This window comes from Colossoma macropomum, unplaced genomic scaffold (genome assembly GCF_904425465.1).
Source record: "Colossoma macropomum unplaced genomic scaffold, Colossoma_macropomum, whole genome shotgun sequence".
In the NCBI taxonomy this organism is placed as follows: Eukaryota; Metazoa; Chordata; class Actinopteri; order Characiformes; family Serrasalmidae; genus Colossoma; species Colossoma macropomum.
In genome coordinates, this window is record NW_023494784.1 from 7,295,195 (window position 1) to 7,309,460 (window position 14,266).

The 14,266-nt window shown below is 36.4% G+C and overlaps 1 protein-coding gene across 1 annotated transcript; it reads right to left on the minus strand.

Annotated features, from left to right (window-relative positions):
• Positions 1–8,370: 8,370 nt before the first annotated feature.
• Positions 8,371–12,872, minus strand: fev (FEV transcription factor, ETS family member). The gene is made up of 3 exons (XM_036573173.1): positions 12,697–12,872; positions 12,078–12,149; positions 8,371–8,900 (listed from the first exon to the last, which is right to left on the minus strand). Exons 1-3 carry the CDS (start codon positions 12,746–12,748, stop codon positions 8,371–8,373), a joined length of 654 nt encoding a protein of 217 aa, XP_036429066.1. The 5' UTR covers positions 12,749–12,872.
• Positions 12,873–14,266: the final 1,394 nt, after the last annotated feature.

The following is a 14,266-nucleotide window of genomic DNA, read 5'->3' on the forward strand; positions in this document are numbered from 1 at the left end:
TATTGGCTGGTTGCAAAGCAGAAATCTGATTACTGTCTGACTCACGTAGACCTGGAGTTTCCCCATTATCTTATGACTCAAGTGCAAGTAAATGCATTAATCAGATTACTGACAAAGTCTGATTTTCTGATTTACTGCAATACTTACTGAGTTGAAATACAACAAGCATGATAATATTTTTAAATAAAAATGGACAAAAAGGCCCTCAGAGTTCTCCACAAGTGAAATTACACTTTGCAGCTCAGTATATGTCAGTTTTTAATCATCATTTATAAGATTTATGCTATGTCACATCACAGTGTCATGTTTATGTGATATGGATGATTCTACTGGTTCAATATCAGAGCAAAAAACACATTTGGGACTTTTAACTGATCTTAGACTTTAAACTAAAATCCCTTTGCTGTGAGTGACGCTATACCTTAATTATGTTTATTGTATTAAAATAAATGAATGAACATTCCATTTTGTCCCTATCAAAATAATCATAACACCCAAACTTTACCAAATGTTTTAGTAGTGACTGTTTCAGTAGTGACTGTTTTGGTAGTGACTGTTTTGGTAGTGACTGTTTCGGTAGAGACAATTTTAGCTCATTTTCAGCAGAACTCAAAATCGCAGCCAGTACTTCACCAACAAACATAGCTTTGAACAGCTGTTCACACAGAAAATCATCATATTTTTACCAAAACATGAAAAAGATTACTTAACTGCAGAAAATCTGTGTTTCTGTAGTGACAATTATTAATGTTCCACACTGATTTTCAGACTTTGGGACACATTTACTTCAAAACAGTGGGATCTACCTGCTCACCATGTGGCCATGAGGGACAGGGATGCAGCCTCACTTAATGCTCTAAAATGCAGGGGCGTGGCTAAAACAAGGCTCCGCCCATTCACTAAAACTCAGTGTGTTTCAGTGATGACATGAAAATGTAGGACAGCATTTTTTGAATAAAGTTTTTTTATTTAAAAAACAAATTCATTACTGTTACCTGTGCACAGGTGTGTTTGTGTTCTCTCCCCTCTTGGCTGCTCTTCTCCTGCTCTTTTCTTCATAGGTTGCTTGGGGTGTCAATCACCATCACTTCCTGGTCATCCTTTGGCCAATCAGCTTGCAGAGTTGAGCCCAAGGAGGTGGAGCTTGGACTTTAAAAGCAGTGTCCCAGAGTTTGTCATCAGCCCTGGGCATCATGTGACCTGTGTCTCAGCTCTTGGCTCATTTGTTTGGTTGCTGGCTTGCTGTGGTCTAAGCTCTCTTAGCCTTGCTAGCTTTAGCCTCTCCTTGCTAGATTCAGCCTTGTTAGCATATGTTAGCTGTGTTTCTCTCTCCCTGTGATTCTTTGTTGTCAGTCTACCAGTGTTTGTCTGGGTATACTGGCTTTAGACTCTCTTAAACTGGTGCTTTTCTCCTGGGAGGAAGGGCAGGTTAGACTGTGCGCCCACCTACATTTACATCAGTAGGTATTTTATTGTCTAAACACACTAGATTAGAGGCAGAAACCACTCCCTGTATGTTTTGTTAGCTTAGCATAGGGTTGTTTATATTCATCTTATTACTGTCTCTATTACTGCTTTGGGTTTAAATAGATCAGAACATGATCAATGTAAATATCTAAGATCTGAATAGTTCAATGATACTCAAATAGCTTCTTTACTCTGGGGCTGCGGTTTAAACTCATTTTTCTAGAATGGTCCATAAACACTGAGCTACAAAGTCAGGTTATAATGTGTCATTTCACCCCAAAAAAGTGTCACAACACGATTTAACATCCGAAAAAACGCCTGTCACCTGTCATAGAGGTTATGTCAACTTCATATCAGAGTTTACAGAAGCAGCCTTTATGACAGTCGACAGCTATTAGAATAATTCTTCTTCTTTTCAATAATACATGTTTATGTAGGTTGTCATTAAAAGGCTTATGTAGATGTCGTTTAGTCTTGTGAATGCTGTCCTACCGTACAGTGCTGCCATACTGCAGGAAAGTGCTTTAAGAGCTGTTTGTAGTCTCTTCACTGGTGAAGCAGCGATGCCCATAAAGGCCATTTGTTAATTAAAAATCTGTTAATTAAAAATGCATACATTATAATTGAATAATAATAATTTTGGTATCTCTCTAGCATACATAAAAGAAGACAAAATAGATACACAGTCATAAGGAAAATTATAATGGAATGAGATGAGTGACAGTAGGATAAAGAAGTGGAGGAGTGTGAGAACGACTCTCAGAGAAAGATGAACAGAGCTTCAGTGTTAGTCTCTGAAACACTGCCACAGTCTGCTGTAATCACACACACTGAATAGAGAGAGAGAGAGAGAGAGAGAGAGAGAGAGAGAGAGAGAGAGAGAGACAGAGAGAGCGGGAGTGGGAGTGGGAGAGAGAAATAGAAGAGAGAGAGGATAAGAGAAAGAGAGAGAGAGAGAGAGAAAGAGACAGAGAGAAAGAGAGAGAGAGAGAGAGAGAGAGAGAGAGAGAGAGAGAGAGCGTCACACCCCTCCACTTCTTTATCTCAGCAACTGCACTCACCCAGAGACAGACCCCGTCAGACACATCAAAGATTAACATCACCTTAGAAACGCAACCCAGTAGACCCTCCAACCAACACACCTCACAATGATCAACAACACACAACAAAATCAATATATCAATGACTGGACCAATGAAATTTCTTCAATTAATAAATTAGAATGTTATAGATTCCTGAACAGCAGAGGTGTGGGAGGGAGAGAGAGAGAGAGAGCGAGAGAGAGAGAGAGCTGTGTCTTTATCTCTGTCCTTCCTCTTTGTGTCTCTCAGAGGTGAACTGCGTTCAGTGTTGATCAGGCTGAGAGTGTCAGTAACAGAGTCCATTAATATGCACATCACACACACACACACACACACACACACACACACACACAAACAGGGTCTCAGAGGTGTCAGAGACAGACTTAGCCACTCATCCTCTCTGTTTACTGGGTTTTTATGAGTTATTTATTTTATAAATAAAGATATCAGTGCAGCGCTGATCTGCTCTAACGAGGAGCCTCTCACTCTCACAACGGGCCTTTCAGCACTGCTGCACTGTTGTTTGTCTGATATTTATGGTTTCTGTGCTTCTATTATTATTCTTATTAATATTAATATTAATATGCCTAATATTATTAATAATATTATATGATGTAAATGAACAAACAAATAAACAAAAAGTATTATTAATAATAGTATTTATAATACACTAATATGTTGTTATTATTATTATTATTATTATTATTATTATTATTACTACTACTACTGCTGGACAAAGCCAATTCACTGTCCTTCTTTTTGTATTATTCTATGCTTAATAAAAGTCAGAATCACTAGAAACTGCAGTATGCAGAACATATATACACACATATTAAGAACCACGCGGGACAACATAGCAATGACCTAGCAACACATTAGTGATCACTTGGAGCAGCACAACAACGGCCTACTAACACCTTAGCAACCAACTGGGATACCATAGCAATGTTGTCAAACCAACTTAAAGTGTATTCACTAACTTTCCCCTAAGTATTATAGTCATTATTGCACCTTTCACACATGGAAATACTTGAGGTGTGTCATAAAAATGTATATATCTAACATAAAATATAAATGACCAGACATTCTGCTTGAATGTTGAAGTTTATGAATAAGAACTGATTTTTAATAAACTGTCATAAATCATGTGGAGCCCTATGGATCTGAGCAGGTAAAAAAACTCCAAAAACTTAAATCTGATTCTCTTCTTTTCTCCTGTTTCACTGTAGGAAACTCCAGCATCGTATTACTTTAAGATCAGATACAGAGTATCAGACTCTCTGGAATGGATGAAGAGGCCAAAACCACCTTTAAACACTAACCGAGGAGATTTAACAGGCAGCTCTGTGTGTGTGTGAGAGTGTGTGTGTGCGTGTGTGTGTGTGTGTGTCTGTGTTTGTGTGTGTGTGCGTGTGTGTGTGTGTGTGTGTTTGTGTGTGTGTGTGTGAGTGTTTTTTGTGTATGTTGTGTAGAGAGAGGCTGCTCTGTTAATGTGCTTTAATTATGGTTAAGGTGGACTGTGTTCATTCACAGATGGCGGAAGATCGTGGAAATGTGTCGCCCCCATGTGGCTCAAGCATGTGCTGCGTCATTTTTGAACAGGTGCCTCAGCAAACCTAATGAGGTTTTGCCAAACAATAACTCTGTGTATAAAAATATCATATACAAATATAATCATTTATAATTAAATACATCAAGGTTATTACACGCAGAACACAATCTCAGGTGTTATAAAAGCTTTATAATAAGGGAAAGTTCACTCAGTGAAGTGAATGATAGACAGACTGAGCTGAATGTGCTTATGGAGGCTGAAGTGACCGTAAAGCAGGACACTCACTGACCTTCAGCTCATCTCCTACTGAACAGTGTCCCACACATTAAAAACACAGTGCGGCTCTCCTGACCGGCCTTCATTACAGTCACAACGTCCACACCTCAGTATCTGCTCATCAAACAGCCATCACAGATTTGTGTAGTGTGTATAGTGTGAATACATATATTTTAAAATAGTACTTATTGTGTATGAATTCTATGCATCGTATATTTGCAAATAATTGTATTATTGATGTTAACAATTATTTTATTAATAAGTATTTTAGAAACAGCAAAACAACAACAACAACAATAATAATAATAATAATAATAATAATAATAATAATAATAATAATAATAATAATATTAATAATAATAATAATGAATAAAATATCATGTAATGTCGAGTCAAAGAGTCACATCCTCTGCCAGAAACTCACTTTGCCAGTATATAAGATACATATAATATAATTGAATGTAATAAAAATGTTCAATTTTCTAATTATTATTAGTAGCACACTCTTTCTTTAAGGGTTCTTTAAGGGTTCTTTAGTAAAGAGAATTGCTTTGTATAGAACCATGAACACTCAAAGAACCCTTTGCATGACTAAAAGGTTTTTGTGGGTTCTTCAGACTGATGTATAATGTGTTGTACATGGTTCTATACAGCACCAAAAAGGGTTCTGCTATTGTTACAAGCTTGACATTGTAACAATGGAAGTACACTTTTTGGTGCTATGTAGAACCCTATTCAGAAATGTTCTAATTAGGACAATGTACAACACATTTTTCTTCAATTGGAAGAAACTTTTATGATGCAAAGAACCCTTAAATTATGCAGATGGTTCTTTGAGTGTTCATAGTTCTATATAAAATGTTTTTCTTTACTAAAAAACCCTTTAAAAAAACTTCTTTTTTAAGAGTGAGTAGTAGTATTAGACGCCATAGCAGTAATAATATTGTAAATATTATTATTATTATTATTATTATTATTATTATTATTATTATTATTATCATTGTTGTTGTTGTTGTTGCTTCATTTTAAATAGTATTTCATTGCAAAATCAGTCAGGCAGTGTTTAATTCTCTTGTAAATTACAGAAGGAAATAATGACACAGTCACAGTAACGCTGAGGTTCTTTAAATGTTCCCTCATGTATCTGACGAGTGCAGAAATACCATGTGAGTAAATCAGTGTGTAGTGACTTTATTAAACAAACTGAAGGTTATTAGTGAACAGAAAGCAGAGCTACATGGTTTATCCTTTAATTTACACATCGCTCACTCACCCACTGCAGTGTTAGCTGAGGCTCAAACTCACCCGTAAACATGTTTACCTTTCCTTCTGAAAACGCTGAGCTGAACTGAGTGTGAAGCATCATAGTTACAGTATTGTTAACACAGTGAACATCGCAGAAGATTCAGACACACCTACAGTAAAAAAGCTCTGTAATGAATTCTAAGGTAACATTAAGCATGTTAGACAGATATATTTATAACTAACCCTCTGAATAACATAACAGCACAGTCATTTCCACAGAGAGTAGTCAAAAAATATCAAAAATACAACTAAAAACTATAGCCAGTTTTGGGTGAGGATGAATATGAGCTGATTATCCTGCACGTTTGAATTGTAGCTTTCCAGAATCTTTCTATATAATCATCAGTGGTAAAATGTTACTTACTGCCCTCCATGAGATGGCGCCACTTTACTTTATCAACACTGCAGCTTGATAAAGCTTGAGCACTAAACTGAGCTTCATCTGAGCCCGTCAGCATGAAACATAAAGAAGAATAAAACATCTGCAATTTCTCAGCAAAGCTGAAGAGCCGTCATTCCCATAAAACTGCAGCATGTCCTTCACCAGCATCACACAGCTGTACTCTGCGAACTCAGCTGGACTTTCATCAACATCACTGTGGACCACAGCACTCACAGCGAAACCCCCACATCAGCATGAACACATTACAGTACTGAGTGAACACATTATAGTACTGAGTGAACACATTACAGTACTGAGTGAACACATCACAGTACTGAGTGAACACATTATACTACTGAATGAACACATTATAGTACTGAGTGAACACATTACAGTACTGAGTGAACACATTATACTACTGAATGAACACATTACAGTACTGAGTGAACACATTACAGTACTGAGTGAACACATCACAGCACTGAGTGAACACATTATAGTACTGAATGAACACATTACAGTACTGAGTGAACACATCACAGTACCGAGTGAACACATCACAGTACTGAGTGAACACATTATAGTACTGAATGAACACATTACAGTACCGAGTGAACACATCACAGTACCGAGTGAACACATCACAGTACTGAGTGAACACATTATAGTACTGAATGAACACATTACAGTACTGAGTAAACACATTGCAGCACTGAGTGAACACATTATAGTACTGAATGAACACATTACAGTATTAAGTGAACAAATTTTAGTACTGAATGAATGCATTACAGTACTGAATGAGCACATTTTAGAACTGAGTGAACACGTTAAAGTACTAAATGAAAACATTAAAGTACCAACCAAATACATTAGAGTACTGAATGAACACATTATAGTATAGAACACATTACAGTACCCGATGAACACATTTAAGTTCCAAAGACATTACAGTGCTGAATGAATATGTTAAGTACTGAATGAACACAAAGCACTGAGTAAACACACTGTAGTATTGGATGAACGCATTGCAATACTGAATGAATATGTTAAAGTACGGAATGAAAACATTAAGGTTCTAAACACATTACAGTGCTGAATGAACAAATTGCAGTATTGAATGAACACATTAAAGTACTGAATGAATATTTTAAAGTATGGAATGAACACATTAAAGCACTGAACAAATACATTATAGTACCAATTGAATACACTGCAGTACTGAATGAACAAATTGCAGTACTGAACTAATGAAAGTACTGAACACATAGAATTCTCAATTAATGATTCAGTATCAAATGAACACATTACAGTGCTGAATTAATACATTTCAGTACTGAATGAACACATCACAAAATTACTGCACGAAGAAGCACATCAGAATGCTGAGAAATGTCAATACTCAATGAATACAGTATTGAGTGAACACATTAGTACAAAATAAACATATTAAAGTAAAGAATTAATGCATTACAGGGCTAAATGAACACATTACAGTACTGCACACATTACAATGCTGGATTTATTTTTTTCCTCAAACTGTTGAACACCTGTAGTGTTGAATTAAATCTCACAGCTCTAAGCAAAAGAACACTGTAATGTGTTTATTCAGCACTGTAAATATTAATTCAGCGATGATAGTGTTATTAATTCAGCAATACTTAGTCCAACACTAATGTGTCAGTATCAATTTTATAGAAAATATGTATTAAGTACTGTAGATATGTATACAGTACTGAATGTACTATTTAATTATTGTAGGTATTTATTCAGTAGTGTGTAGTAATTCAGCACTGTAGGTATGTATTCAGTCCTCTAAGCATTAATTCAGGACTGTAGGTATTTATTCAGTACTGCATGTATTAATTCAGCACTGTAGGTATGTATTCAGTACTGTAAGCATTAATTCAGTACTGTAGGTATTCATTCAGTACTGCATGTATTAATTCAGTACTGTAGTTATTTATTCAGTATTGTATGTATTAATTCAGCACTCTAGGAATGTATTCAGTACTGTAGGTATTCATTCAGTACTGTAGGTATTTATTCAGTACTGTATGTATTAATTCAGCACTGTAGGTGTGTATTCAGTACTGTATGTATTAATTCAGTAGTGTATGTATTAATTAATTACTGTAGATATGTATGCAGTACTGCATGTGTTATTTAAGTATTGTAGTTATTAATTCAGTACTGTATGTATTCATTAAGCACTGCAGGTGTTAATTCAGTACTTTATTGTGCTAACCCAGTACCGTTGGTGTTCAGTCTGCAGTGGGGGATTTTCACTGTGTGCTGTTCTCCTCTCAGTTGTAGTGGTTGTTGATGTTGTTGATGTTGTTGATGTTGTTCACGCAGCTCAGGTGTGCAGGGGCAACAGTGCTGAATGCTCCGGGCTGCAGGCCGTGGCTGTGGTACAGGGCCTGGGGGGAAGTGGGCCAGTAGGAGAACCCCGGGGGTCCCAGGTTCAGTTTGGAGATGTTGGAGATGCCTGAGAAGGGGAGGGGGGCGAAGTTGGTCTGCAGTTTATAGAGGGCCTGCTCGGTGGAGGAGGGCTGGCACACCTGCGCCAGGCCGTGGAAGTCGAACTTGTAGGCGTAGCGCTTCCCGTGCACTTTACTCATGATGTTCTTGTCGTAGTAGTAGCGCAGCGCGCGGCTCAGCTTGTCGTAGTTCATGCTGGGTTTGCTCTTCCTCTCTCCCCAACGCCGAGCCACCTCGTCTGGGTCCAGCAGCTTAAATTCACCGTTCGTCCCTTCCCACGCGATGCAGGATGTGTTGGAGCTGTCAGACAGCAGCTCCAGCAGGAACTGCCACAGCTGAATCTGACCACTGCCTGGAGAAACACATGGACATGGGGAACATGGGCTTGGACTGCTGAACTGAACTGTAATGGCACTGAAAATATTCATTACAGTACTGATTGAACACATTACAGTACTAAACGAAGACATTATTACTGAACAAATACATTAAAGTACTAAATGAACACATTAATAGTACTGAATGAACACATTATAATATTGGAGGTGTACACTACAGTACTAAATGAACCCAAAAGTATTGCATAAATACATAAGAGTACTGAATGAGTACATTACAGTACTGAATGAACACTTTAATATACTGAATAAACACATTTCAGCACTGAATTAACATTTTAAAGTGCTGAATTAACATACATTACTATATCCTTACATTTTACTGAGAGCATACATTACAGTACTGAATGAACATATTATTACTGAATAAGTACATAAAAGTACTGAATGAATACATTGCAGTACTGGAAGTATAAATTATGGTACTCAATGAACACATAAAAGTGCTGACTACTGAATGAACACATAAGACTACTGAATGAATATGTTACTGTACTAAATGAATACACTGCAATAATTAATGAATACAGTACTGAATTAACCTCGTTATATTACTGGAAGTAATTACAGTACTGAGTGAACAAAAGAGTACTGAATGAACATATTATTGTACTGAAAATATACATTACAGCTCTGAATAATAACATTATAGTATTGAATGAACACATTATGGTATTGAATAAACACATTACAGTACTGAATAATGACACTATAGTATTGAATGAACACATTATGGTATTGAAGGAACACAGTACAGTACTGAATGAATGGGTTATGGTACCCCTGCTGTAATGTGTTCATTTAGCATTGCAGCAGTGGTCCTGGAGGGCCGATGTCCGGCACAGTCTGGAGGTTTCCCTACTTAAAGACACCCACTAAACCTGGCAATTAACAGATAAGTGCAAACAACTGTGTGTGAGTAGGTGAATCACCAAACTGTGCTGGACAGTGGCCCCCCCAGGACCAGAGTTGTGCACCCCTGCATTATAGGATTGAATGAACACATTATGACGCTAAATGAATACATTACAGTACTAAATGGACATTCCACACCACTGTATAAACTCACTATAGTAGTCTGTGAATGCATTATAGTACTGAATGAACACACTACAGTTCCTGATGAATCTTACTGAATGAATACATTACTGAACACATTAAGGGTACTGAGTATTTATTATAGTGCATAAAGAACACATTAAAATGCTGAATAGACACGTGACTGTACTGGATCAATATCTGGTAGTACTGAACATATTGTAGTGATGAATGAATGTTTTTCAGTACTTAATGAACACAACACAGTGCTGTAAACATTTAAAATCAATACTAAACACATTTTAGCACTGAATGAGTTGCAAGTTGCTGATTTATTAATATAGTCAGTTAAAATGAGAGGAACTCACTTATTATTCATAATATTATTTATTAATGTAAAAGAGAATGAAGACCTTCACTTCTTTTGTCAACATTTTGTCAACAATGAAAAGAAAAACGTTGAGCAAATGTTTTTAATATGGCTGAGTGATTTATCTGTAATTATAATCTATAATTTCAACAGCATTAAGTGATGCTCCTCAGAGTTAATAAAGAACATCAATAAAACCAATAAAGTATAGACTTTGCCCTCTATGACAAAGCAGAAACATTTATTTGGGTAAATGAATAAATGGGCTTAAAAACACTTACAAAATGCTAAATATAAATATTTATAAATCATTTTTCATGGGATTAAAATGAGAAAATATAAATGTTTTTGGTCATGTCAAATATGGAAAGACAAAAAACAGAATTGCTGATGCTGCTGATTACAGAAGAAAGCTATAAGAACTGTAAACAGATCAGATTATTGTGAACCAACACACTGTTTATTAATTTACATGCTTTAAAATGTTGTGATCTATTTGACTTTAATGCAGCACAGATAATGTAGGAAGCATAAAATCGTTTGCTTCCTCACTGTATTCTGATGATGTTTGAAATCAGAGAGAGAGCCAGTATGAGCTCAGGGGAAACAGGTATGTTAAAAAAACAAGGGTATGGACAAATATATATATATATATATATATATATATATATATATATATATATATATAAATATTTAAAAATAAGGTAGTAAATAAATATAAATCTGAGGTTTGATCATTATTGTGTATGAAATGTTTGGAATCTCTTGTTTTTGCTCCTGTTTTTGTCGTTGTTTTCTAGACCCAGTAGTGAAAGGATTCTCTATTAGAGCATGTGAGGTAAAAAGGTAAAAAAGCCAGGAAAAATAAACTTATTATATGTAATTATATATATATATATATATATATATATATATATATATATATATATATATATATATATAATTACGCTTATAGGCTTTCCTATGAATTGAATACCTTGTTTATTATTTATTCCTTTGTGTATATTTATTTTGAAAAAAAAAAACAAGGACCGAAATAAACAACAAACAAACGAACAAACTGATTTATAAATATGCTCTGATTAGCTAAGAATCTAGCGAATTACTATTTATCACTAAAATATTTCATTAATGATGATGAATGTGTCCTTTATCATCGACATAAATATGACGTATTCAGGCTCTGGACTAAACCATGAGCTTGATTTCATTTCTCTCGCCTTTACAGAACAGTAGAGATTAATAGAGAACAAATCTGTAACGATTATTTTGACTATAATAAAACAGAAAGAGGAGAAATGTGATAAACTGATCTGTTGTTTTAGCTGAAGGTCAAACAGTAAGAGAATCCAACCCAAACACAGATGATGATGATTTGGAAATCTGAGCTGACATATAAGAGAAATCAGAGAAAATTTTTGTAAAATACTTTCCCATAAATTAGACAGATATTATTAAACATTTCTTGCTAAATTTTGAAACATCGTTTTAAAGACGTTTTAATGGAAATGATCAGCGTTACGAAAGAAAACAGGCTTCAGTCTAAAACGGGCTTTTGGGGAATATTTCGTTCTAACCTGATATTCAGAGAATAACAGCGGAAAATAAACGGATGATTGTGCTTTTAAAGCGAGGCCAGTGTGTCATTTATTCGCCGAGATAATTAAGGATGTTTAAGATATTACAGAAGGGCTGAGCGCGCGCTGAAAGACAAAACACTCACCTTTCTGCACTCCTGTGTTTATGGGGCTCCACGATGAACCTTTACTTTCCTTCAGTAAATTTTCTGTAGGATCTGAAATAAAATACAAAACATTACTGCAATTAAATCATTTCACTTTATTAAACAGAGCAAAGATAACTTCAGCAAAAACTGCCTGAGGAGAGAAAACAGGTGTTGGAGCTGGAGAGCTCGGAGAGGCGAAACGCGCGTCTAAAAGGCTGAAATCACAGCCGCGTTTCCAGAACTGGATGCTTTATTCTGACTCTGTGAGAAGCAGAGCTGCAGTGAGTGATTCTCCTGCTGGAGCTCAACAGCGGAGTCAGGAAACGCGTCCAGGAAAAAGGACATCCGCTCCAATCCGAGCGCGTAAAGACGCGCAAAGCGCGCAAAGGCGCACAAAGACGCGAGAAGGCTTGGAGAGGCCGGAGCGCACGGGGGGCACAGAGGAGAGCAGAAAAGAGCAGGAAAGGGCAGAGGAGGGGATATGAGCTCAGAAGAGAAGAGAAGAGAAGAGAAGAGAAGAGAAGAGAAGAGAAGAGAACGAGCTCCACGATCACTCTGTCTTCTCCTCAATCTCGCCCTAACTGGTAAAGCTACAGGAGAAAATAGAGCTCCGTACCTGAGAGATACATGTTAAACACAAGGCTTCCTCCTCCGCAGCGCTGGGGCATTGTGGTGCAGCCGCACGAGGGCTTAGGCTTTCATTCAAGGGGGGAGATTTTTTATTAAACTTTATCTCAAAACTGGGATCTGGAATAAATGTGAAACAGATTGAAGTTTCCAGGCAACTGTCACCAGCCCCCATCTCTGAGACAATATTCAGACAGCAATTTCCTTTGGAGCATTGCTTTAATTAAAAGAGCAATTTACCTCTGTCATCCCTCCCTGGCTGCACAATAAAAAAAGGAGCCGATAGAAATTCGGCCCTTATCGCCCCGCTATCTGCCTTTAATAAAGTTTCTGCGTTAAGATCGGAGTTTCTATGGAGAATTGAAGTGTTTGACATGGAAACCAGTTCAGATCCTCTTTCTTTTCCGCCTTTTTACCTCTCTGCAAACAGAAAAGGCCCGCGCCGCGCTGTTTACCTTTTAAGCACGCTCCAGCGCTCGTGGCTAAACGGGAACATTTTATCCTGGAGCTCAGCGTCGGGGCTGTAAATGTAAAAGCCTTTTGCCTCACGATCGTATTGATTAACCATTGACAAACGCGCATTAGGCAGGATTCAGGCTCCTGACCGCGGCTCAAGAGGGAGGCACATACAGAGACAGAGCCAATGTGGCGTAGTTTATAGTATAAATGGGATAAATGCAGCATAGTTTATTAATATGAATTTAAATTGATACATTTAATGAACGCAAATTTAAAGCACTACTTATTTTTAGTGCATTCTGTGATTTTTAGGCATATTTATCAACATATCATGCATAGAAATCCTCATAGACAGATTATATATATATATATATATATATATATATATATATATATATATATGTTGAACGTCTCGATGGTTCCTTCCATGTAGTTAAAAGGTTGTTCTCTTTGATGGGGAACCTACTGTGTTTTGGTTTACTCTAAGAAAAGATGGTTCTGTACAGAACTATAAAATCGGTTCTTAAACAATACTAGAACCTTTTCTAATGCTACATAGAGCAAATTTTTAAGGTTCTTTAAAGAAGCTAGAGGAGAACTATTTAACCATGCACAGCATTGCAATGGTTCTATAAGTTGTCTTGGTCCTATATATACCTGTGACGAACCTCTGAAGAACCTCCTTTTTAAAGAATGTACATTCACTATATTAAAACCCTTTTTGTTCTAGGCAAGAGAACAGGTATATATCGAAACGTGACAATATATAGAACAATGGTACTGTTAAATAGTTCATGTCTTTAATGGTTCTTTGAAGAACCTTTTGAAAAATTGCTTTATATGCCATTAGAAAGGTTCCAACCATTTTATACTTCTATATAGAACCATCTTTTCTCAGAGTAAACCAAAACACAACACAGTAGGTTCCCCATCACAGAGAAAAACCTTTTAACTATATGCAAAGAACCATTTAAGTGTTCTGTAAGTTGTCATGGTTCTATAAATAACCATTGCCCTTGCTGAAGAACCGCTGTTCTAATAGTGTACGTCTTACACAGAAGTTACAGTGATATTACTATTGCATTAAATTACGTCCAATA

Excerpts from the sequence above, each read along its gene's own strand:
- fev (XM_036573173.1), bottom strand. The coding sequence starts at position 12,748 with ATGCCCCAGCGCTGCGGAGGAGGAAGCCTTGTGTTTAACATGTATCTC. Across the intron at positions 12,150-12,696 it reads GTTTAACATGTATCTCTCAG|ATCCTACAGAAAATTTACTG; the intron begins GTACGGAGCTCT and ends ATTTTATTTCAG. Across the intron at positions 8,901-12,077 it reads AAACACAGGAGTGCAGAAAG|GCAGTGGTCAGATTCAGCTG; the intron begins GTGAGTGTTTTG and ends GTGTTTCTCCAG.